This window comes from Perissodus microlepis, chromosome 6, assembly GCF_051167445.1.
Source record: "Perissodus microlepis isolate ML-2025 ecotype Zambia chromosome 6, ASM5116744v1, whole genome shotgun sequence".
Lineage (NCBI taxonomy): Eukaryota > Metazoa > Chordata > Actinopteri > Cichliformes > Cichlidae > Perissodus > Perissodus microlepis.
Window position 1 is genome coordinate 14,065,265 of NC_140466.1, and position 26,932 is coordinate 14,092,196.

The 26,932-nt window shown below is 38.8% G+C and overlaps 1 protein-coding gene across 1 annotated transcript in view; it reads right to left on the bottom strand.

Moving 5' to 3' along the window:
• Positions 1–26,010, bottom strand: part of LOC146385287 (sphingosine kinase 1-like) — a 43,841-nt gene extending 17,831 nt beyond the window's left edge. Inside the window, exons 1-2 of the mRNA XM_084930931.1 lie at positions 25,463–26,010; positions 5,693–5,842 (exon numbers count right to left, since the gene is read on the bottom strand). Coding sequence (XP_084787057.1) covers positions 5,693–5,842; positions 25,463–25,877 — 565 coding nt within the window. The 5' untranslated portion in view covers positions 25,878–26,010. The remainder of the gene's footprint in view (positions 1–5,692; positions 5,843–25,462) is intronic.
• Between the last annotated feature and the right edge of the window lie 922 nt (positions 26,011–26,932).

Below are 26,932 nucleotides of genomic sequence, written 5' to 3' on the forward strand. Positions count from 1 at the left end.
TCTGAGGTTGTAGTAACAGTAACAGAAAAACATCTCATCGCAGATCCATGGAGACACAGATGGGCTGACAGACATTTCCCGCCCTCAGTTCGGCCTCAAGCAAGATTAGCCAACAGGAGTTTAAACACCACCGCCCTCTTCTCCGTGTGTCCGAGGAAAACGTACCTCAACTCAGTGACAGTAAAGCTGTGGACCAACTTTACAAGTTAGTTGCAGCTTAACACAAACTATGTCGTGGTTAAGTGGAAACCTCCATATCAAACAAGTATTCCCACAATTGTTATCTACACTGGCTACGCAGCTCTCAAAGCCTAAAAATGAGTGCCTCCATGAACGCTAGAGTATAGAGGATAAAGTATAGACATAGACTGTAGAGTTTCATCTTTTCTGCTTATTTACAGCAAAATAACAAATACAATTTAAAAAAGAATCGATCGGTGAGAAATGTTTTCTTAACTGATTTTCAGAGTATTTCAGTATTCCAGATTAACAGTCTGATAATATTAGATTGGTTGTGGTTTAGGAGACATGAGTAAAGCAGTAAAAATCTAAATAAATTGCACAAGACATTTTTAAGACCAAAAAAAAAAAGAAGAAGAAGAAAAGAAAAGCAAATGAATATTTTTAAATTTGTCAGACAAACTACTTTTCTGTCAGTTATTTCATCGTTCAGACTTTAAAGGGTTCATTTCTGGTCCCTCCTGAGAGTCGCCACAAAATATGGACTGTCAAACACTGTAATATGTATCTTCATGTGTAAAATTGGCAGCACTCCCCTTTAAGCATCACTGCCCAGCCAATTTTGTACCCGGGTATGCTGTGTTATCTCCCAGGATTTCTGGCATTTGAGATCAATGTCTCCTTACTATTTTGAGCCTTTTACTTGTCTACAGCAGCTGTCAAAATGTCACTCGCTTTGTGCAGCTTTATTGCAGAGCTCCAGTGTGATTTCCTGGATTGTTGCTTAACAGGAGGCTGTGATAGATTTTTAAACGGTTTCCTTTCAACATTTTGTGAGATCTAGGAAAATTCCTGCTCTCTCGTTGCCCTTTCTTCTAGTGTCCATGCAATAAATGTTTTAACATCCTCACGTGGGTCACAACAGAGAATAAGAGCTCCGAGATGTACAGCAGATTTCAAAAGAGCATGACGAGTGCTGTCATAAATGAAAGAACAAAAGACTGAACAAGAAGGACAGAAAAAGCAACAGAGCAGTTTCAGGGAATAGCCATCTCTTCTGGTAAATATTTGTAATCTGTATTGAGTTTATGAGCCGGAGCAGAAAAGCATGACATTGTTTAATTAATACTGTCTGACAGTCATCTCAGAGTGCCTGTGAGGAATCAGCAGGCCTTCTTCACATGTGCACTAACAAGAACACAACCACAGACAGAACAACACACTCTCTCCTCTACACTGGACCCCCACAGCAGTGCAGTCATCCTTCATCCATCCTCCACCCCTGGCAGTGCCCGCAGCTGCCACACAGCAAGATTCAATAATGACTCTGTCCACTTTTGTTAATATCTGCTTACAAGAGCATCCACAAACGCTTCCAGCCGTATGCTTCATACAGATGCCAGTAACACACAGGAACAGACAAACATGCTGTTACAAAGTAAGGGTGCCAGAAAACACACTATAAAGCATATTTTTCACAGGCAATGAGCTAACACATGGGTATAAACAACTTAAATTGACCGCTTTTTAATTCCTTCTTAAATGACAGGAAAACATATAATAATACAAAATAGTCACAGGTAGTGAAGGAGCTCTAATGTAATGACTGGAACTAGTGGATGAGGCTTAGCAGAGTCCAGAGGCCAGTACAGTATTTTGGACACGGCTGTCATCAAGGCTTTTTAATGCAGCAGAGTGGGATATTTTAACATGGGAATCTGTGGTGATTGACTCTCTTTTGAAACCAGCCTCAAGTTGCCACAAGAGGAGCTGCAGTTTTTGGCACTTTTGTTTTGGTTTCATCTTTCAACTCAGGACGCTGCACCTTAGTTAACACTCTTTTTCTGTTTTTCTTTCTTTCTTTTTTTAAAAAAAAACCCAGCAGATTAGCAGTTGTTATATTCCAGTGATCTTTGAACTAGGACTGTGCCATATCATATCGCAAAGAGGCATAAATATATGAATAATGTAAAAATGTCAGACAAACAAAGAGACACACCCAGGAATGAGGAAGAATCACACGTCAGGCACAGGTAAGGTGTGGACCAAATGTAAATAAATGACTCAACTGAGCGTCAGTAGTTGCATTCCATATGAGAGGAAAGGCAAGCAGTAAGTCCTTATTACTGACGTGGTTACATGGTCGTAAAGGATGGCTTTAAGGGATATTACGATCTAATATTGAGGCCATATCGTCCGCCCTTACTTTGAACTTTGAACTTAAAGTTAAAGTAACTCAAAAATGAGTTTCGGTCACCGCTCGTTCACTGTGATGTTCCACCTTGAGTGTGCAAAATTAAGTATGTTCAGAGTTTGAAAACACTGATTTTACGTTCACCTGCTGAAAAATCATAAAAGGTTCACAAAGTACACAAAAAACTGTGAATGCCAGTGTACAGATACTACAACAGGAACGGATTTTCACCAAAACATTATGGGGCAGATTTAGTAACAAAACTGGGTTTTGGCAAGGAAAAAAAAAGGTACTATCGTCTATTATAATGAGAGTGCGTAAGAGGGGAACGCAGAGATTCTTGCAACTGACCCTGTTGCATATGCATTTCTGCAAACTCTTTCTGAAGGAGCAACATAAAGGGAAAAAATGTTTAAATCAAGCGTGCAAACTGATTTACTAACACTTACAACATTTTTACTGATAATCATGCAGATCTTTAAAGCAGAAAAAAGGGTTGTGCTACTTTTTGCACTTTAAACTGGACTGACTACACCTTGGTTAGGAAAGCATTACAACGTTTGTAAATCACCTGTAAAACTACCCACAGTGCTATTTGTGGATCGTGCTCACAAACTATTTTGCCCTGTTTAATGACGTTTTGTCTTTAACCACCTGATCTCTGGTCTCTGAACATGCCTGGTGGAGATATTTAGTACTGAGACATAATTCTAGGCTATTTGAGAGAGATTAGAGAGAAACATTTATTTCAGAAGTTGATCAGATTGTCCATCGCTGTTGTAATCAAGTTCTCCTGTCAGTGGCCATGCTGTTACATAGATGTTGATTTGAGGATTAATCTATTCTTATTCGTTCTCCGGGATTAACTTGTCTAAAAGTACATCTCTGAAATCATAAAAAGTCTTTTGTCTTTTCGACATTCTCTGCACGGCACCGTAAGAGGATTTCTTCTTCTTTCTTCCTGACTTTGATTTGCTCTCCGTCTGCCCTCCTTTCTTTCTTGGTGCACCGCCGACTGTGATGAAAACCACTTTTTTTTTGTCTGTTAACCTACACGACACTGATTCATGAACAAACACAGACACTCAAAGAAAAGAAAAAACTCCACTGATTTGATGAATTATCTGTCTGCCATGATACAGTTTTAGATGAGTTTCTAATAACGCACTATAAGATCATTACTATCCAGAGTAGATTACAGAGTCAACGGTGAACATGTCAGAATTGGGGCCCGTGAGATTATATCAAAGCACATTACAGCTAAAGGGGATTTTGTGTGAATGTGTGTGTGTTTATGATGGACCTGTTTTTATCCATATGTGTATTTGAGTGTGTGCACACAAAGTTATTACATAACAGCACAGCATGCTTACAGTTCAGAGGCAGTTGGTCAACATAATGGTGGCAGCAGCATGAAAACAAGAGGATTTGGGCAGCAGTAGATAGAGAGACAGAGAGAGGGAAAGAAAAGCAGATCCATGAATGGAGGTGTGGCCTTTGCTGAGCTGTGTGTGTTGGTTGGTGTTATCATTGACTCATCCTGCTAGTGGGAGGTTGACTTGTAAGTATGCACTGCTACACTATGAGGTGTGATTAAAAAGTTACAGCAATACAGCCATAAAAATTACAAACCTGGCCTGTTTAAGATCATTGACTCACCCTCCTCCGGACCGATATCAATGCATCTGCTATTTTTAGATTCCTCCCTGGAAATCCTATTATGACCACTCGCAATGTTCCCTCCCAATGTGATTTCACCACAAACTTTAAGCATCCACTTCTCTTTTAAAATGATCAAACCCACGTCTAGGCCTAAGCATAAATTCAGCGTCTCAGCTAAAAAGAGATGCCAAGACAAATCTGCTTATCTTTTTTTTTTTTTAATACACTGACTATGTTTTGCTCCATGAATTAGTCCTCCAATTCACTGCAGTTTCTTTAGGGTGCTGAGGATGAACATTTAGCGTGTCACTGTGACTTTTCTGGCCACACCAACATCATTGCTGCTCACTACCTGCCTAATCACCAGCTGTGTCTCCCTGTAATTTTATCCACTTACTGAAAATTAAGCTAAAGAATAACGGTTCTGACACACTGGAGAAGAGGCACAGGGTCAAGGGAAGAGAATGGAACTTCCTTTTAAAAAACCCACCAGATCTGAAGGTGGTCCGAAGATATACAATAAAATTATCAGCCCATAAACATCAAAACCCACACCTGATAACTCCCCTGTACAGCGCTGTGAAAAAGTATTTGCCACTCTTAAATCAGGAATTAAGTGTGATTAACGCAGTTTTTAGGAAAGCTGATTTTCAGTAGTCAAATTCAGGTCTGATTAGTGCCAGACTCAAGAAATCACTCCAAAGAGCGGCACATCTGACAAAGAGCAACACATCATGCAAAGAAACAGCTGAGAAACAAAGTCATTGGAATCAGTCTGGAAAGGTCTACAAAGCAATTTCTAAGGCTTTGGGACTCCAGCGAACCATGGTGAGTGCCATTATCCACAAATGGAACAGTGATGAACCTTCCCGGGGGGGCTGGCCTTCCAAAATTACTCTAAGACTGCATCCCCGCATCAATGACTTATCCAGGAGGTTACAAAAGAACCCAGGACAACATCTAAAAACTGCAGGCCTCACTTGCCTCGGTTAAGGTCAGAGTTCATGATTCAACAGCAAAAACGATCTGGGCAAAGATGGCATCCAAGCACCAGCCAATTTAGACTCGCCAATAATCCTCATACACAACATTTTTAACTGTGGGAGGAAGAACATGTAAACTCTGTGCAGACTCCACCAGCTGACTGTGAATCTTTAAGCTAACCACATAAACGTTCCCAATTCAGTGTCTTTTTATTCCGTTATTTTATTAAGCACTCAGTCAACTGAGCCAGCAATTCAAATATCCCAGAAGATGATTTGATTCATGTATAATAGATGATTTCTTTCAGTCCTGTGGAGCAAACAGATCTTACTCAAGGACTTTTTCCTCCTTGGATGGATTCATTAAGTATTACCAATTTATCTTAAAAGTCAGATACTCATCAATCCATCAGGCACAAATCAAGTGTCTGTCTCGCTTTTCAAATGAGGGTAAGTCAGACAAAAATATTGAATATTAATTTACATTTTCAAGTCTTTTTCAGACTTGAATGAATTAGTTACAGTTATTGAATTCTCTGGGAATAAAAAGCTTGACTGATTTATTTTGTTTGTTTGCAGCTCTGCTCTCAAAGTGCACATGTGAAGTTCTTTTTAATAAACATCTATTAAAAATCAAACCAAAATGAGCGTAGAATATGTGCCTGCGACTCACCCGTGATAACCAGAGTGTGCTTAATGCCGGCTTCATTCAGCATTCGTTGGATGTGGTTGTTGTACAGCGTGAGTGCTTGTCCTTTCCCACTCTGTGGGTTCACCAGCAGCATCATCTGGCACGGGTGGGACATTTGGCTCATCAACACCCCTACAATGCAGAGGAAAGAAAATGTAACTAAAGGAATCCACAAATATGATCAGAATAAGTACGACGGGTTTGAAGATACACCACAAATTGTATACTGGGAAACTGGAACTTGACCGCTTCTTTGAGAAATGATTTAAAGAAAATTTCTGAATTCACGACGGCTTTATATCGGATATTTTTCATACTGCGCACGTCTCTGTGTTATACTTTATCTTTGATAGACCATCATAATTCTCGCCTTGTTTTCTTTAGTGTTTTGTGCCCCTTCAGCACCAGTGGGAGGACGGCCTGGCAGGATGATGTATGTGTTCTGTAGTGCCATAAAAAAAAATGCTTGTGAATAAAATGAAAAAACAGAGATGGAGAGATGAATAGTTTTTGTTTTATTTTTATTTTTTTATGCACACAAGATGCAAGGTTAATCAGGGTAATGCGTTTACATCCACTGTGCCAAGCTGAAATGCAAATTTGCATTGAGTTGGCTAATAATAAGGTTACCCCCTAGCATTTAGACATTTCAATAAAGGTACACACATTGTACCAAGAAAGGAAGTAGTTTGTGTTGAGATGTCATAAAATATTAAACACAAAAGACACAGCACTAAATGTTCCTACATAAGAAAAGCCAGAAGCCAGGACACCTGGGAATCTGCACACTGGTATATTTGGAGATGCACACACAAACAGTAGCCTTATCTCTCCTAACCAGCTTTGACCTCGTGTAAAGGAGAGGATGGAGGTGCAAAACGATTGTTACTGCTAAAATATTTCATTAATACCGCAACAGGAAGGAACCGATGGAGTGCAAGCCTGAATCGCCTGCATAGACCCAGCGGGATAAAAGGTCATGATAATGAATGCCTTCAGCGACAGAAACATGGGCCATACACAGAAACACTTCCAGCATGAACTAGAGCCTTGAATGTTCTGCACATTAATGTGAACTGATTTTTGGCTGATGCATGCATGTGTTGACCCACTGTTTTTGGTATTTTTTCTGCATCAGCTGATCTTTTGCAAATTTTGTGCATTCTTTTAATGTGATAAATGTACTTTATTTAATCTGAATTTAATTTTGTGATATTACCTGTAATGTACCTGCAGCTGCTATGAAATACAGCTCATTTACTTAAGCACCCACTGATAAGGAGACTTTGTGCACAGACCTGACAGAAAAATTTGTGGACGCAAGCAGAAACAAAGGTCAGTGGCACACACTAACTTAGTCCAATGACACAGCTTGCATCTCAAGATGAATGTGCACAGCTCTGAGCTCTTTGCTAAATTTGGGGGGTTGATGCAAATTAGGGATTGAAACAGTTATCAGAGGGTTACAAAGATCTCACAGTGATCTTTTTAACACAGTGAAGAAGACTGGGTGTGGGGGCTTAAAAAAACAGAGAGGAACTGCTGCTGGCCTTCTGTTCCTCTGAGGAGGACTAATTAGGTACAGCAATCCTGAATGCAATCTTTTCAGAGTGCTCTTTCAGTCAGTTTTTAAAACTCGAATCCTCGTGATGGCAGTGAGAGGGGACGTCCTTTGAAGAGCTCTGACTCTAATCAGAGCAGCAGCATCCACCTGCAGTTCTTATGAAGGCCCAGTTAAAGGAACGCTGACTTAAAGGGAAAGAACTGACTGACTGGATTTTGTATTTACCTGTATAAGGTAAATAAGTGCTCATTTGTATAATATAATATAATATAATATAATATATAAAAATTACACATTAGCCTAAAAGGTCCATTTTATCTGAAAGATTATTACTTAATATGCAAAGTACGATACGAGCTCTGAGAGAGAAACGAAAGACGATATCATGGTGATATCTCAAATGTTTTAGAAAGTTATAGAAAGAACATTTCTTGCCTCCCCACACAAAACCCATAAGCAAACTACTTCATGAATTTTCCATCTCATTTCTCCTCTCCCTTTCAGTGTGTTTTTGTTGGAGGTCAGATGGGAAATGTTTAAAATAAAAGGCAAAAAAAAAGCTCTGGTGAAGTTATCCGCTACATTTGACAAGCTGCAGCTAAGGGATCATTTTACAAACAGGTACGGGGGGGGGGGGGGGGGGGGGAGTAAACTCTTCTAAAAATAGTGTGATCCAATAAAAAAAGTCTGTGTGTCATGCTATATTGTTTCAACTCAATATCCAAAAACCCTACAGTGATATTCCTGAGAATCCCCACATTTTGCATTGCAGTTGATTGGATTTTCATCCTAGCACGTCTGACGTCTGAGCAACTGAAAATGCTTTAGTGATGAGTGTGTCTAACTGGTTAAAAACCTAACTGACAGGATGGGTTTTAATGGGCACCAGGTTACACAGTGATACTGCTGGAATGCAGAGAAACCGGTCGGAAAGACGTTTACACGTTACGGCACCTTAACAGTTTGACCTGAGGTGAACTCTTCAGGCGTTAAGTCTTTTTTCAGTATTCCTGAACTGAACCATTGCCATAACTTTATACACAGTGCTAATAAAGTGGCAGCAGTATCTAAGTAATATTGCAGCATCTGTGGATTAAACCGGTAATTCTGGAATCTGGACTATGTGGTGCTGTGGGATCAAAGCTCGATCTTTGCTCGTGATTTAGAGCCAATAGACACACCTGAGTATATTTGCTTGTTTAATTTATTCTCATTTGTTATCTCATTATTTGTTTGTTGGAATAACTCAGAAGGAAATGGTAAATAAAGGAAAAATACAAGTGTCACAATGCTCAGCTACATTTAAATCACAGTATAATAAATCAACATGAATCAGAATCCCCAAAGTGAGTAATTTTAAATATATTAAGTATTTTAGTGACAAATAAAACTTTATCCATTAATAGAGGACAACCCACACTATCCCCACTATTATTTTCCTGTATAAGGTCATCAGTGCTCTAGACACTAAGGAGAGGTTGGGGACTTGATTTAAGAAGTAATATGACATGGTTTTCTGTATATTTTCACTTTAAGTGTGCAATTTCATTTTAATTACTTCTCATTTTTTCCCAAGAATTCAATTTTTTCCTTTTATTTCAGTAAAGCAGAAGAACTGATAGACCATCATAATTACTCATTACTCAATACCCGTGTCCTTGATTGTAGTAATTCCAGGAATACATGCACAGGTTCCTCTGTTTTGTTAATCGACCAGACTCTCTATCCTTCCTCTGACCTGCTGACTCCTCGTCCTCTCTGTGCAAACTGACAAGGCTTCTGCTGAAAATACACCCAGGACTACTCTGACCGGTGTGAGAGCAGTTTCTGTGTCACTTCAGAAATGAGCCACACCACATTTTGGTGGAATTGCAAGATAATGCTTGCAATTCCACCAAAGCATTGGTACAATAAGCTCCAATTCAATTCAATTCAATTTATATAGCGCCAAATCACAACAACAGTCGCCTCAAGGCGCTCCAGTGGCCAAGGCCGAGCCTGAACAAGTGAACTGTGCACAATTAAGTGCAGGGTTTCCCCTGAGCTGATGCTTTGTGGGATGGATGGATCCAGGAAACAGGAATACTTTTTTCTTACTCTCTCCGTTGTTTTATTACCTTCACAGTAACATAACCTTAATTACTTTAGGTTATCTTCACTTCACTGGGCTCTGCTTCATGTATCTGAGAAGAGGGTTTACATATGCAGACACACACATACAGGGAGGGAAACTATTGTGACTAAATGAAAGCAAAACGTATCAGCCTATCACTCTGAGCTCATATAAAATGAGAGCATATAAATTAAAAAAATAATACATTTACACTTCTCTTTTTTCTTTTTCGGGTTAGCAGAAGGTCCTTCAGGTAACAGTAATGGCAGGTAAAACCTGTATGTAACGGTACACAATAATCACATTAGTCTATAAACTGGCATTCAAGAAAGGCTGGTTATGTCTTTTTATAAATGCAGAGCGTTAACGTCACATTTCCTTGTATCATTTAGATGCAGTAATCTCAAAATCATAGCGACTGGACTCCTGAGGGAAAGACAAGAAAGTGCCCTCATGAATCAGCTGCACGACAGCTGGCACCGAACGCCCTGACCTTGGTCTGTGTGTGTGTGTGTGTGTGTGTGTGTGTGTGTGTGTGTGTGTGTGTGTGTGTGTGTGTGTGTGTGTGTGTGTGTGTGTGTGTGTGTGTGTGTGTGTGCATCCCAACACCCACACAGCAGTTCTTGCTGGCTAAACCCAGTCCTATGCCACTTCCTGTGTGGCACCCCTCCTCTTCTACAAACATTCCAGAGGACACTATCTTCTCGTCTGTCTGTCCACGCTCCGGGTTTCCTCCTCTATCATTAACTCTGCTGCAGCAGCAACATGGCACTGAGCCAAAACATCTAATATAAGATGCAAAAGACTGTAGCAAATATATATATTTTTTTCTTTTTTTTTTCTAAACAATCTACTGGTTGGAGTTTTATGACAGCAGATAAGCGTCGTGTTTGTTTATTTGCTGTCGATCTGTATAGTCCTGATGAAAGCCCTGCTGATGCAAATGCCAATCAATTTCTTATCATAAAAAAAATAATAAATCAAAAAAAAATTAACAACTGCAGCAGAAGTCAAACTGGAACATCTTCACACAATTGGTGAAAATTGGTGAAAAAAGAAACTCAGCATCTTGGATGAGGCGATTAAGGGAACTGTGTAAATTAAAAAGTAACCTCACAAACAACAATCAAGATACAAAATGACAGGAAACTTGCAACAACAAAGCTATGCTCTGCGCTTCAACTACGTTTACTTGATCTGTGATTACAGACGTCTCATCTGCTCTCTTCAAACCAAAAGCATTGGAACCGTCCCAGATCTTAATGGAATAATCACTACTGAGCTATTCGCCACAGGAAATAACAACCTAAATGAAAGGGAAAACCCAGGAGCAGTAAAAAAAGAAAAGAAAAAACATTAAAAAAAAACAACACATTTTCTGGGAAGGTTCCTTATAGTAGCTTTCTGGGTGCATATATAGTGTGAGAACAGACAGCTTCCTTTTTCTTTTTCCTGCTGTATCTGCTTGTATAAACCAGACACAGACATGAATGTTTCATGGTAAACTTCACATGCACTTATTCCAATTTTTTTGTGAAAACTTCTCCAGTCTTTTTAATACTCTTTTTAATTCCAAGTTTAAAAACTGGGTTATATAAATTCAGTGTTTGTATTTAGGAAGGGACACAGGGATATTCATCAAGCTGCATCTTCGTTATTTCTATGACCTTACATGGTCACTGTTTCTGTTTGAAGTGTGATCACTGCTCTACGACTCAGTCTGACTAACAGTGATGACTTGCACTCATCAGTCAGTAGTTCCGGTATCTCAGTTCCCCTTCAGCAGTGAAGTATGACAAAGCATCAACTGTCTGTGATTAAGAAATTATAATGTTGCAATTTTTGATGAAAAATTCCGAGCTTTTCATTACGCTTTGCTGAGCCCGCATCTCGGCCAGCATAAATCTGCAGATGGGACCAGTCAAACTGTCAAACCTCAGTGAAAACTGGGGATTTAAAGAGAGAGATGAGACATCGGGTTATATTTTGCTCTAAGTCTTAATGTCCGTTTCACATATAGGAAAAGATGACCATGATTCAGACAATGATTACAACTAGCCAAGAAGTTAAAAAAAACAACATTATAATTCAAAACTAAGAGATAGGTAACTACATATATTTACATATATTTGTGTTAAATTAACCCACAGAAGAGTCTATGAAATCCCAGACAACATTACATGACCTTTTTTGGTAGTTTATATTAATGCATAAAATTCACCTAAAGAACATGTAGAAGGACAGATACACCACAGGCTGTGCTCACACTTCTGCCTGTTGCTCAGTGCAGATTTGCACTCTAAGCCTTGACAACACCCATTAGGAAGGAATCCAGTTTCCACATTTAAGAGATTATTGGATTAACATCTATTTCGTACTGTATTTGACACAATACGTGCTCTTCCAGCTCTGCGTAATGTGACAGATTCAATGAGTTAAACTATTTCAAAATCAGTAATTCTCTTATGTCGCTCTAATGGGTTTTTTATTTTAACGTAGCCTACCAAAACATGAGGTGAAACAAAAATTAAATAAATAGTGGAAGCCACTTCAGTGACTACATCTGACAGAAATGTTTCTAGGGTTCTACAACTAATTGAATTTTAATCTCATTCATGATTTTGGCTTCCCACGATTAAATGAGCATGATGGAGCGAAATTTAAAATGCACCTACTTCTACATAAAACGCAACGCAACAGAAACTCAAGGGTTTTCTAAATCAGCATAAGCCTGCATGTGACAATCACAGCTGTTCCTGGACTAGTCTAGATAAGTAAGAACAAATTAAAAGACAGATATACAAACAGAACAACAGGGCTTGACAAGCTTGTTTGGAAATACTTCAGATTAGATAGAACCACCTGAAAACATACCACAAACTGCACTGTAATTAATGCATGAAGCCCAAGAAAAACAATGAAGTGGTTGCTACCATTAATTAACTACCATCACCTCAGACATCCATCAAAATAAGCCTGTGTAGGTTTTGAAAATACATGCTCAATCATCCAGGTAAGGAAATCCCAGAAAGTTTATTCTGTTCACTGAAGTCATCACAAGGACGAGTGACAAAATGTTTCTCCCACTGAAAACGCTAACTGCAGGTGGACAGACTCAACTGACTGGCAAACAAGAGCAGCGCATCCGTGTATCCATCCAGCTCGCAAAGATGCACTGAATCCGCCAACCAATCGCACCCATTTGGCCAAAGATGTGTTTTCCAACAAACACATACCTTCGCCAAAATATCTATCCATCTACCTACCTAAGAAGCTATGTGAATAAGGATGACCATTTTTTTTTAATACAAAATTTAGATGTGAAGACGTGAGAGCAGTGTTCTGTTTACATGAGATGTCATTAAAATCAATAAATAGTCATGATAAATAAACGTGATCTCAATACTGAACAAAATGAGAGCCTTAATGAAAAGGGTGCAAAAATCACCATATTCTCCATGTTGCCATTAATTATGTTTTTGGAGTCAAATCAATGTGCAAAATCCTATAAGTATACTTATAAGGATCCTATAAATTCATTACAAGACAAACTGTGGCACATAATAAGCTAATAAACTGTTAGGACATCGAGTTTGTTGCATGTATATGGTATGGTTTATAATCCCAGCTGAACTGTGGGCTCCATCATGGGAACAGTTCCTCAACTATTTGTCTTCTTTAGCATGGCAACTTTGGATAAGTGTTAAATGACATATCGTGCAGACGAGCTTCCGATACCAAACCTAAACTAGATTTTCTTCTTTGTTGGAATTCCAAACACTTGGTTTTGCATATTTTACTACAATACATTCCATTTGAGTTTGTTATTGTTTGTGTCTTTGTGACGTTCATCACACTATTGCATGCTTGCTGCTTTCCTATTGGCTGGTTAACAGCTGTAGATTGTAGTAGCAGTCATATTGTGAGTTGATCATCCCAAATTTCTGCCATTGTTTGAAATTCTTTTTGTAGAAAGATCGACCTCATACAGGAGACTGTGTGAGTTTTGAAGCCACGGCAAACAGTATCTTTCACGCTAGTCATCTTTCATCAGCACAGTGTATACTCAGCTTTACCGTCTGTGTTTACAAATTGATTAAATGAAACTTTCCATGCTTCAGAAAACAAAGTGTTCATTAAAGGCCTTGACAGAATATTTTAAAGTGATATTTTAGGTTAAGACTTTCCTTATGAAACTGAATCATAGGCTCTGCCTTTAAAGAAACCACATCTCGTCTGACTGGAGCTAACTGCAGGAGCACTTAGCTGCACTGAGGTGATAACTCTTTTTTTTTTTTTTTTTTTTTTTGTGGAAAAAGGCTGTTTATTTTCAAAAAGCCGCAACCAGACTTGATTACTGCTAGGCCTGCTCAATTGACAAATCAGTTAAATATAATCTATCTAACAAAGTGAAGTAGATCTCAAAATACAACACAAGTAACAATCATCCCAGGTGGTGGCCGTGTGATGGTCAGGGGCTGCTTTGCTGCTTCAGATGTTGATGTAATCACAACTTCTGCTCTCTACCATAAAATCCTGAAGGAGAATGTCTGGCCCTGAAGGTCAAGTGCACTTAAGTTATGCAGCAGGACAATGAAGCATAAAAACACACAAGCAAGGCCACCTATGAATGGCTCACAAAAAACAAAAATCAAAATCAAATTGGAATAGCCTAATTAAAGAATTAAAATTAAATCTGATTTCACATGACCTTAAATGGGCCGCTCATGCTTGAAAACCCTCCAATGTGTCTGAAAACAAAACATTTCCACAAACTGAAAGGCTCATTGCCAGTTATTGCAAATGCTTGACTGCAGTTCGTGCTGCTGCGAGCAGGTTTATTGAGCAAATATTTTTTCCACACAGGGATAGGCAGGGTTAGCTAACTTTAAAAACTGTATTTTGCATGTAGCTGGGTTATTTTTGTGTGAGACAAAATATGCAAAAAAAAAAGTCAAGATGGGGCAGCATGGTAGACGATGAGTCAAGGTGGTGCTAAGCCAACAAAAACATGTGCATTAACATCTTTCCCACAATCTTTAATAATGAGAGGATAAAGTAAGAAATCGATGAATAAAAACTGTCCGAAAACTCAGATAGCTACCTTCTTCACTGAGGAACATCTGTATGTGGGTTAGTCAGCTATTTCCCCGGAAATTGCAGTTACCTTTGCATCATTACTGATCTGGGCACCGCACAAGACAGCCCTACTGCAGCACACTTTATCAAGCGCAGCTGAGCTGCTGCAAGAACTGATGATAACCTGCAGCCTGATACTGCTGGCACACAAGACCCACACCTTCTCACACAAGCAAGTTCAGTGTACCAGAAAAAGTACTGATTTTGTCTTTCCAATCTAATCTCCCAAGCTCATGTCAACTTTGGTTTAGGCAGAAAGCTACGCCTGATAAATTTATTTATCAATGACCTTTTAAAGAGTGCACACTCCATACCACCTGTATGTCTAGTGCCTTCTGAGGTGATAACTCTTCAAGCGGTTTGTAAATCGAGTGGAAGCTCCTCAAGCTCACAAGCAAATTTCTGCTGAGCCAGAACCACAAAGGGTGTGGAAGGCTGAGGAGCAGGAGGAGGTGGCAGTGGTTAGCCTTCTGTAAATCTATATTAAGTAAGGCAGAGAGTTTACGACACTGAGGTTTGAATTGAAATCACCCTGCATGTATATTACGCAGTTGCCCTTACTGTATCCTGAGCTAAGAGATAAATGGAAAGGTTGTGAAAGGAGAAAGAGGATGTAATAGCTGTCTGTCTGTGTATTTTAGGCCCTAGAGTGAGATTGGGGAAGGGAGGTTAGAAAACAACCAATAAGTAAGATACTTAACGTTATCCAAACTGGCCTTTAGTTCAAATTTTTTTTTTTTTTTTTTTTTTTACGTAAAGTCACAAGACAAGAGCACAAAAAACAAAACTAAAATGCAGCAATATACAAGAAAAAGTGTACACTGCTGCTGTTTGGAAGAAATGTAAATGTTTTCCACCTTAAAAAAAACCCCATAACCACATTTTTTTTAAACTAGGAAAGACTGACTTACTCTTAGGTGTAGCAGCTGCTCTGCTGTAGCCTGAATGGACTGTGGTTGCTGCTGTCGGCGTATCAAAGAATGACTTGAGAAGCCTTTTCTGAGAATAGAAATCTGGCGAAGCACAGAAAACTTTCTGCACTCACTGCTATAATGTACAGAGAGTCATCTTCTTGTTTTGTATTCAGCTCCTGCATCTATATCTAAGTCTCACAGGGTTTCTTTGAAATGTATTGTACTGTTTGCATTTTTTCATAGTTAGACAGAGAGGGACATTACGGACACAAAGCTGCAGCGAGCCTCAGTACCTACAGTGAGCTCTGGTGAGAGAACGAGACACTGAACTCGAGCTACAGACAGCACATCAAGTTCTATTGCTGCGTATGTTGGGTAAGGTCCACAGGGAGAAAACTGCTGCTGCCACTGCTGTCTGACTGCACACACCAATGCCTCCAACGCTGCAGTGAGAACTCATGAAGCTCTGCTTATTGTAGACTTCTCTTTTGATCCTGTACAACACAGACAACCTGCTATGAATAAAATATGTAGGTTCACTTCCAAGAATTGAGAAGCGTTATTACTACTGACAGTTCACGACCGATTCATCAGAAGAGTGTGAACTAAATTAAACATGCTTCTAAATGTGAGAAAAACCACACCTGGGTTGTTGTTCTGAACTTCTTCAATCTGACTAAACAAATGCCACGATTGAAGAACAGTAAAACTGCACTATACTGCCCAAACTATTCACTCATCAATCTAAATCAGGTGCTCAAATCGCTTCCATGGCCACAGGTTTATAAATTCAAGCACCTGAATCCTTAAGCATATCAAGACAATTTGGACAATTTCACGCTCCCCTCTTTATTTGAACAATTTGTCATTATTCCAACATGACTGCACACCAGGTCCATAAAGACACGGATGAGTGAGATTGATGTGGAAGTATTTGGCTGGCCTGCACAGAGTCCTGACCCGAAAGAACAGCTAATCTTTGGGATGAATTACAGTGGAGACTGTGGCTGCGACAATAATAATGCAGAGCTTATTTAGTGAGTGTAACTTATCTTATTTTTTGTAGCTACAATTTACAGATGCCCATTAAACATACAAGAAAACACCGAGTTACTGTTCTAAATATAGGACAGCTATAACGATAAACTTGCTGAATGTGTGTGTGTGTGTGTGTGTGTTCGATGTGTGACTGCATCTGTTCAAAACGTAGACGTGCAGGATGGGCAGACTGCAGTCTGCAGCTTTCTCGAGAACCGCTCATCTAAAAATGAATGAATGACTGAACTCATTTGTCACAGGAAACCAAAGACAAACATAGAACGCGTGTGACTACATTCCTTTAAAGTAATGCAAATATGCCTTTTTAAGGGTTAAGACTTGGTGTTAGGGTTATGCTGAGAACATCATATTTAGGGGTGACATGCTTGAAAATGATGTATTAAATTAGTGTCACCAAAAAGCCTGCCTAGCCTGTGTGTCTAGGTATGCTTCCCCTCCACAAACAGGGTGGAGAAGGTAGTGGTTAATTTAGGGGGAAAACTGGCTACAGTACATAACTTTTAGTTCAAATATGACCATCCCAAAAAAAAAAAAGTCAAAGAAATGAGTGCACTTTCTCAAACGACTTGCAATAGACAAACCAAAGTTGACAAAGGCAAAAATCAGATGAAAACATAAATTTCTTGAAATACAAATACATGTATTTGTAAAATAATGGCACCTGTTCTTTTTTTGTGTCCAATTATCAAATGTACTTATTGTGTTTGCATATGCACCCACACTTTTTGTACTTTGTGTTTACTGTGTACGTATTTACTACATTATAAAAAAGGTCTGTGTTTTAAAATACGTATTTTTAAAATACAGGTCTTATGACGTAATGAACCCAAATTTGAAATTTTTGGTTCAAACTTTTATCATTATGTATGCAGGACAAGTACAACAGTGAATGTCTACAGCCATTTGTAAAAAAAAACAACAACAAAAAAAAAAAAACACGACGGATCCAGCCTCTGTCAGAGTTTGAGCCTCCATTTCAGCAAGTGGTGTTGCAGATCTTGCCAAAAATGACAATAAACTGACTAAGAATTTACAAGAAAGCTTGGCTGAGAGAGTTCAGACTATGTTGAAGAATAAAGGTGATCATACTAAATATAGACTTTCAAGCTTAGCATTGTTCAAACTCTGTTTCTGCCTTATATACCGTCATTCCATGTTTGCACATTTTAATAAACTGCTACCCATGTCCCATTTTCCTACCAAATCATAAAGAAATGAGAGGTGACTCAAGATTTTACAGTAGCACAATGCTGTACGTGATTTTAACTATGAAAAGTATCCTGTGAGCACTCCCTGGTAGTCAAATACCTCTAAACGTTTGGTTTCTGACAGATGGTTTATACTCTTCTCTTTTCCTTAACGCAGTCATCTCAAATACACAGCTCCACCCACCTGCTGTTCAAACCTTCTGTTTGTAATGGGCAGCCAATTAGAAGAAAGCTGGCTTAAATGGAGAGGAGTTAATACTGCTTATTTCACACAGTGAATGAACGGGGGCGCAGCACCAAGACCCAGTTTAAGACAAATAAGCATTATTTACAGATGTGAATCTCTGGTACAGTCCACGAATAAAAATATTGAGTTTGCTAATAAGAACAAATGGTCGCTTCTAAAGATTGATCACTTGTTCATATAACATAGAACTATGCTTTGCACTTATAAACTTTTGCAGCAGGACAAAAACCAGTGTCCCAGCTTCAACTTTCTCAGCCTGAGGTAATGTGTTAGTAACGGCATCGACTGGCTGAGAGAGGCCTGGATTTTGCAGCTAAAAGAAGCCATGCCAGTCCCCTCGAGAACGTCAGATAAGATCCTTCAGAGCCATTTGCATTGTTTCACACTCATATTCAGTTACACCGCATTAGCACAAATCATTATCCCTGTAGTAACTCAAAACATTACCTTCAGTGTATCACTACAGTACTACCTGTATGGGCTCAAAATGTGGTCATAAATATTTTGTACTTGTAAAAAAGATTTGTATGTGTAAAAAAAATTTGTGCGTGCGTAAAAAAGATTTGTATGTGTAAAAAAAATTTGTGCGTGCGTAAAAAAGATTTGTATGTGTAAAAAAGATTTGTGTGTGGACTTAGCCAAAAAAAAAACCCTGCAAGTTACAAGTATGAATTTTGACCCTATTTTTCTTCCTTTAAGCTGATTGGTCAATGTCATGTCAATCACAAATTAAACAATCCAATCAGAGAACAGATGGGTTTGGCTGTCGTAGGGGCGCTTTTTTGAACTGCAGGTCCTTGAAGGGTAATCTCTATATAAATATCCGATAGCAGTTAGGTCCCCTTACTTTCAGCAGCTGTTGAAAGGATAAAGTTGTGGTATTTCAGTGGTTAGAAATACCATTATTACTTTAGGATTAGTTTAACACAAAGTCAGGGCTGACCCGGGACCATTGCTGTGAGTCACAGTGCGCAGCATAAAGGTCCTTTCACATCGGACGCAGGATGTGCTGCTAATGCTAATTGGGATCCAGAATTTGTTGCTGGCTGCTGGGCTCTGTGGGTTTTTGCAGCAGCTCTACCTGTACTAGATGCACCTGCTCCTTGTCGTTTTTATCTCTGACTTTATGTCCTCTATAAGGGTTTTTTTTGCTAGTTCTTCAAATATTCAATAAAAACATGTATGCTAATTCATAACAAAGAAAGCTTTGTCATGAAGACTGTCATTTCCAAAACACTGCCCCCCCCCCCCCCCCGCGGTCTGCAGCGCTGTTGAAAAGGCTGTGGAAGTCCCTGTATTAAACACGTAGTCCTGTGACACAAAAATCACCAAACTCGGACGACCACAGACTGTTTTCCTTCGTGGTGATGAAGGAAAACGCTGGGTTGGCATGTAAAAGGGCATTTATTCCCTTCAAGGACCTGCAGTTCAAAAAAGCGCCCCTCCGACAGCCAAACCCATCTGTTCTCTGATTGGATTGTTACATTTGTGATTGACATGACATTCACCAATCAGATTAAAGGAAGAAAGATGACACCACTCTGCCCTGGAGTTCAACTCTGCACTGATGTTGACTGACTACAAAACCCATCCATCCATTCACTTCCGCTTGTCCTTTTCAGGGTCGCGGGGGGCGCATGTGACTGCATGATGCTAAGCAAAAAGTGTCTCTTTCTACACAAACAGCACATCATTCTACAGTCAACAGTGAGCCACCAACATCACGAAAAACAAGCTGCTCCCATATTATCATCCATCTAGTATCATCACATTTTCATTTTTTTTGTTTGTTCCTCAAGGACACACTATTCAGGTTTACAATGTGCCCCATTCAGTCATCCCTGTGAATAAACAGTTTGCTTGTTTGGTTTTGCTAATATGGTCGATTTGTTCCAAAACCCTTTATCACACTACACTATATTATACTGTTACTGCCATTCAAACTATGTCCACAGCAATATACTTGGGACCAAACACACAAGGAAGTTTTTCCCAACCAATTGGAATATATATTTTTTCCTAGCAACTGGTGGTAGCTGGTGGTTCAAGTCGCAGTCATGCATGACTTTAGCGATCCTTTTGCCAAAGACTGCCATTAACCTCCACCAATTACACACAGCCGGTTGGGGAATGATCATTTTTCCCCTCATGACTGATGGTTACTAAATGATTGCGTACAGGTCTCTCAACCTGTGTGAACAAAGTGACTTATGTCTGCAAAATCTCACTAAAGATGCCAAACAAATGGACAGAACCATCTGCTGTGACAATACGGAGGGGAATAGAGTTTCTTTCTTTGAGTTTAGCTATTGTCCCTTTAATTTCCCTGTTTACCATTATTATGATTTGCTCTGCTAATATAAATGGCAATGGTAAATGAACTTGTTCTAATATAACGCAAGATACATGGGCATGTAGACTGGAGCAACCACAGGGCTACAGCTACCCCACCTGGTTGAGATCTCTGTGATTTGATTAGGTCAGCTTGCTGAGCTAAGGTTTTGTATCCTTAAGCAGCATTTTTGAATAGCATACTGTTCTCTCTCACGGGCCCATTTTTTCTGAGAAATAGCCAGTTTTCATTGTCATTTTTTGTGTTTCATCATTTTTGTCTAATTTTGAAGCTCTCATAGATGTGTGTTGTTGTGTCACACAATATTCAGGTTTTTATACCATTTTTGGAAATTTGTGTAGCAACCAGTAACATTTTCATTCACAGATTAAATGGATTTACAATAACTGCTGATTACACTTCCACTATATACTGCACTGCTGCAGTTCATTATCATTTGACATCAGCAACCACATGCTTGAGCGAGATGACAATCAATTCTGTCGGGTTTAATCAATACTTGTAACCTCTCTGTCTGATACCATCTCCTTCCTTATGATCATAATGCTGTCAACAGGTGAATTCAGTCTTTTCATTCAAATTTTATGTTTGTAACCTCAGGACAATACCATTAAGAAAAAAAAACACGGGTAATGCAGCTGAGGTGTCAGTTGTAACTCTCAAAGAAGGAATGTGTCAGTCTTTTTTGGCACCATCGTGGCGAGTTGTTGACTCATCTGTCACCTCGTGGCATTTTTTCAAAGGTTTCACATGAACACACCACAGAGCTAACCGACAGCTGGTAATGACCTGCAATATATTGTTCGCTTCCTTTTTCTGAGCAAGCAACGCTGTGTTCAATGTCTCTCAATGAAAATACTTTAATTGGAATACAACAGTGAGAATAAGTACGACAGACTATTTCATTGCATAATTACAGCGGTATCATGATCAGCCTGTGACCTAACCAATTCTCTAAGCCACAAAAAAAGCACCAAAAACTATTCAAACCAGCTATAACAGATGACAGCTTGTGGTGTTTTCAGTCATGCCTCTAACAGATGTTTGGATAAATGATCATTATCATGCAAACTAGTATGCATGATCTAAAGTGCAGCTGACTCAGTGTCAACCATTAGAGCAGAGAAGCAATACTGGACAAGTTGAGCAGACATGAAATATGCCTATATAAGCTATCTCATAAGGAAACAAACACAAGGAAAATGAGTGTATAGAAAATAGATGTTTTCTGAATAACTCTTTGAGCACACCTGACATTAAGCCAATGACACAAGCATCAATACTGATGGAGAGGTCAGAAAGGATTGCATTGACCTCATTTAGAGTAATGGTTTGGATGCAGAGCTCTTGAACATGATTTAGCATGGTTCATGAGGCCTCGGGCACAATGAGTAACTAACTGGAGACACCCTTTCAGGCTGCAATCATATTAGCCTGTTCCAAAGATACCAAAAACCCTGCAGCTACAATGAGGTTTGAAATTACCACCACTGACCGTGAAAATGTTCAGAAATCTAACACATCAGCAGGTAGTGCTGAAATAGACTCATTTTCAGCTGATATTTTATTCTCAGTACTTCTATTTGATTCTTTATCCTACAAAACCCAGACAGGTGACAATAATTGAAAATCAGCATTCAGGTGATTTCATCGAGGAGTCATTAATCTTTTATTATTACTACAACTATCAAATATAAGAGGAACACTTCCTCACTCCAATGTTTCTAGACCCCAAAATCAATAACTAGCAACTAAAATTAAAATATCAACAATTTATTAGAATATAAGGTACCAATAAACCAACAATGTTTTGGTCATTTTGTATGAAAAAATAAAAAACTGACTAAAAAATTACCCCAGCAAGTCATATATAGCATAAACACAGTTTGCCACAATCAACCTGTCTATTTTTCCACATTTGAAATGGTGTGAATGTAAAAACAATACTTCGTGCATACTATTTTTTACTGCTTGTCAGTGTAATGAACAGTTTCCAACTTACACAGAAAGTAAGAAAGGAACAGACATACTGTAAGTCTGTAACAGCTCCAGCTAACTAGTTTGCAACCAACAGTAGCAACCAAAGCATTGCATCCAGATCTAACCTCAGCAGGGAGTATATCCCTAGTAAGCATACATAATGCAGCAGAAAAGCTGGCCATGGACACAGACCGAGAATCCCAGCTGCACGCAAAAACAGCCAAGGAAAGAGGCAATCAAGATCAACTGGAAAATGTATAAGAATCAAGAACAATATTCAGTGTTTGTTATCTTAACTTCATCCATCTTCAATGGAGCTGGAGTCTACCCCACCTGTGAGACAGGTTGCCAGTCTGTCACAGGGCTAACACAGACACAGATTTATTCACGCTCACACCTATGGCCAATTTACAGTAAACCAAACACGCAATTATCCTAATAATTAACCTAACATGCATGTCTTTGGACTGTGGAGAAGTGGAGACCATGCTAACTCCACACAGAGAGGCCCCAGCTGTGAGGTGATGGTGCTACTGAACAATTACTGAACAATAATAATAACAATAACAATAACAACAATAAAAGAAGAATAATTCCAAAAATAGGAAAGTTTTTGACTATGTAAAACCAATGTATTTGGTAGTCAAGGTAAGTGTAAGAGATTAGAAAAAACTCAGCAACTCTTTATCTGGTTTACACATCAACGCCTCTTACAAACATGTGAGATAAATTTAATCTTTATCAAAAACTCTTTATCTAACAAAGCTTTTCCCATCTCTTTTGTATTGTTATGTAAAACATCCTTGGATTTCTTGAAAGGCACAATACAGATCTAAGTTATTATTATTATTATTATTATTATTATTATTATTATTATTATTATTATTATTATTATTATTAAATTATAAATCAAACCTATTGTTTCACAAAACACCTCATGCAAACATGAAAAACTACAAGTACTACAACCAAAAAGAAATAGCATTCAGTGAAACTTCAAAATGATTTATCTCCTTTTCTTTACTTTTGCTTGAAACTGAGCAGCCATCATTGCAACAATGACACTTGATGTGTTAAATTAGTCAGTAGTATACAGCGTGAGAAGCAAAAACTAGGCCAAAAACAAAGCATTGGTCTGAATAAACCAGTGATAAGAGAGGCAGAGCTAGATCAGGTGAAGTCATTGAGCCTCTTTTATTTGGGTTGCTGTCCCAACCTGGGACACTCATTCAGTCACTGTCTCGGATTACAACCCGTGCACTTATATTACAACACATTTCAAAGCAAATGATACTTTCCAGAGCTACTAAAAGTCTACTCTCTTCTCTTCTGGCAATGACAGGCAGAGCAGAATTGCAGTATATTTTGTCTTGTTAAAAATAAATTTTGTGGAAAATGCTAACTGGGTCACAGTGCTCTGTGTGAAGGAAATAATATGTATGACAGAAAATGGAAAAAGTGTTTTGGTTTTTTTTTTTTTAAGGACAAATAATTTGTCTACTTATCTTTAGTATAATCGTGGGTTATAGAACAGCTCCCACTGGAATGATCATACGTCTCAGCATTACGTTAACAAAAGAAGCAATCAATATTGTCTCATGTTTCTCAGGTGTGTTTTTATGTCAAGTGGGTTTGTTTGCAGGAGGCTGAAAATACTGAACTGAAAAGTGACTCTCCATAACACACCAGGACTATTGTTTTATCCATGTAAGCAGGAGGGTAAATATGATAAAGCAGAACTGATAGTAAGGACTCTGTACAAGACATACCTCTTGACTGGACCTTAACTCAATAGCAGCAATAATCCCTTGTGGGTTTTTCAGGTTTCTTAAAAGATCCTGAAACACGACTCTGTTTAGACTGGCTCTTTTGTTTTATTAATCCAAGGAGCAGTTTAAAGGTATTCGGGAGAGATCTGACGAAGTGCCAAGAAACCTGTTTGGTATAGGAAATGAATAAGGATACTAACAGCTAAGTAACAGTGGTGCTTCAGGGAAAAATTTACTGATACAAGAATAAGCCAGGAAAGACAACCAGTGCGCCCTGTATAGTAAAAATTAAGTGAAATTGTACTTTACAATTTCATAGAACCTGAAAAGTGAGAAATGCATTTTTAAAAAAAGGAAGACAAAGGTGAAGTTTTAAGGTGATGACTCATCAATGGTACATTACATTGCTTTTAATAACCACTTAAGGCTTTAACAATCTAACAGAAACTGAACAGAAATAAAAGCCACCTTATATTTAATCATGCTTGTGGTATTTGTGTAATTGTGTTAAAAAAAAAAAAAACAACAACAAAGAACAGACTTAGTGATTCGTCACCTTTTTTAATCATAGGGTAAAAGCAGTTAAAGCTCCTCCCACTACAATCCATGACCATAAATAACACAGTACGACTGTAACAAGATAATAAGCTACTCTGAGTAAAATTAATTTTTAATCAATTAATTTTCAAAAATGTTCAACATTTTAAGGTCAAAGCTTCCAGCTTGTGAGGATGCACCGCTTTTCTTTTTCATATGACAGCAAAGTTCTAACTTTTTGGACTGTTTAACATTTTACAGACCACAAATATGTTTGAGCTTACCTTTAAATACAATGCACTGTGTGCCACTAAAAGCCTTTATATGCTGGATTAAAAGAAGATGTAGGTCAACACCTACATAGATTTTGAAGTAGGTTAAATAGTGTGTGTGTGGGGGGGGGGGGGGGGTAATTAACTGAAATAGAAGAAATAGAAATAGAAGGTGACTTAAACGATGTTTTGCACTTACAAAACGAAGAAACGAAGTAAAAGAGAATAAAATATTAAAAAGTGTCTTGTTTTAGTCTTTTTTTAAATTATGTCAGCAAAACGAGGCGAGGATAACTGAGCATACTGATTTTAGGTTAAGCCTACCTTTTAACATGTTAGCATTTTGCTTATACGCAAACTGCCTACTTTTTGATAAAACACACATAAAAAGGGCGGCACCTTTCTCGTTTCACTAACCTTTCTCTTTCACCAGTGAGCAAAGGTGTGGGTTAACAGTCATCTGGTGACGACTGAAACTCATATTTGCCTCAGTATCACAGTGGTATACTCATACAGAGATGAATGTAATTTCAGCGTGGGATCCTGCTTCTATCACTACCTGCAAACTTTCCGCTGTCGTTGCTATCCAACACTCACCGTTTCTAGGGAACTGTTGCCGGGCAGAGCGCTCTCGGACAGCGCGAGCCCACTTCTCTGCCTCCTCCAGGTTAGCTTGCGGGTCCTGGAGCGAGGCGAGCCGAAAGCCCTGCTCCACTCTCTGCCGCGATACCCTGGAACTCATCCACCGCCGTTTGAGCGGGTAAAAGTAGGCGACTAAGTACGCTGCCTTATCCGCACTGTCATTTCCCCGGTAAGCCCGGCAGCCGACACAGTCCTTCAGACTGAGCACCACCTTGTTCCGTCCGACAGGTGCCGACGTGAGCCTCTGGACGACGAGGTCCTTCTCGGTCAGGATGACGGCACACCTGCCTTTTCGGTTACTGGTCCCCGTAAATTCCCCGTACAGCTTCACCAGACTGGTGGGCTCCAGTTTAGCTCTGCACTGATCCATCCTGAACAGATGCCGGACCGGAGAGACCGGGACGCGGAGGGGGTCCGGGAAGCAGAAGAAGCAGCCACACAGTCACATAGCTAACGTGAATGATGCGAGCAAAGTAGACCGGAGGACTGACAGGCTGCTCCGGACCGCTGTGAAGACTGACGGAATCAAACGCTACATATCCGGTGACATTTCAAAATAAGAGCCCCAACACTGAAAGCGTTGCAGCTCCTTGTGGGACGCTGCCTAAGGTTTCAAGTTATCGTTATTTAGGAATTGCCAGGGTTTAGTCAATGGCTTATAGTCAGAAAATAAAAACTTAGATATTTCACGCAGTCACAATATTAATATAAATAAAATTATTTAACACTACAAGAATGTACGTTTGTTGTTTTGTTGTGGAGCCATTTCTGGTATTTCATGGATCATATGACTAAATGAAATCCAAATTTAAAAGTATTTTCAAACTAATAACAGGATAAAGATAAAATAACTAATTGATGGCTGAAAGTTTAATTTAAAAAAACAATTAAATATCTCTCAAAAGTAAGATATTCCAATAAAATGTTATTTCTTTTTTCCTTTATTGCCAGCTAAAAACAAGTTTCTGCTACAGGAAAATCAGTCAACCTAACATTGCTTAATCGACTTAAATCAAAAATCTTTTATTTTTTGTTTCGTTTTTATATTTCATAGATAATGGCATTTACAGTCCTGGTGAAATCAAAACCTGTATTCCTTTAGCTTTATTCAGGTCCGTGAAACATGCACATTTATTTATTTATTTACAGATATACCCTCATCCTCCGCTCCATGTGATTTGTATTACGCAAAATCCAGCTTTTATTTTTAATTCATCCCCACATTTGTCGGTGTTTTTCTTTGTCTGTCGCTGGCTTCATATTCAGTTTTCATTGAACTTTGCTGTGCAGTAGTTTTCTCCGGCTGCAAAAGTCGCAGTATGCTGCCCCCTAGTGTTTATGAGAGTGGAGTAACTGTGTAAAATCAAAAAAGTCCCTGAACAAATAAAACTGAACTGAGTAACAATTACGAACAAAACACAAACA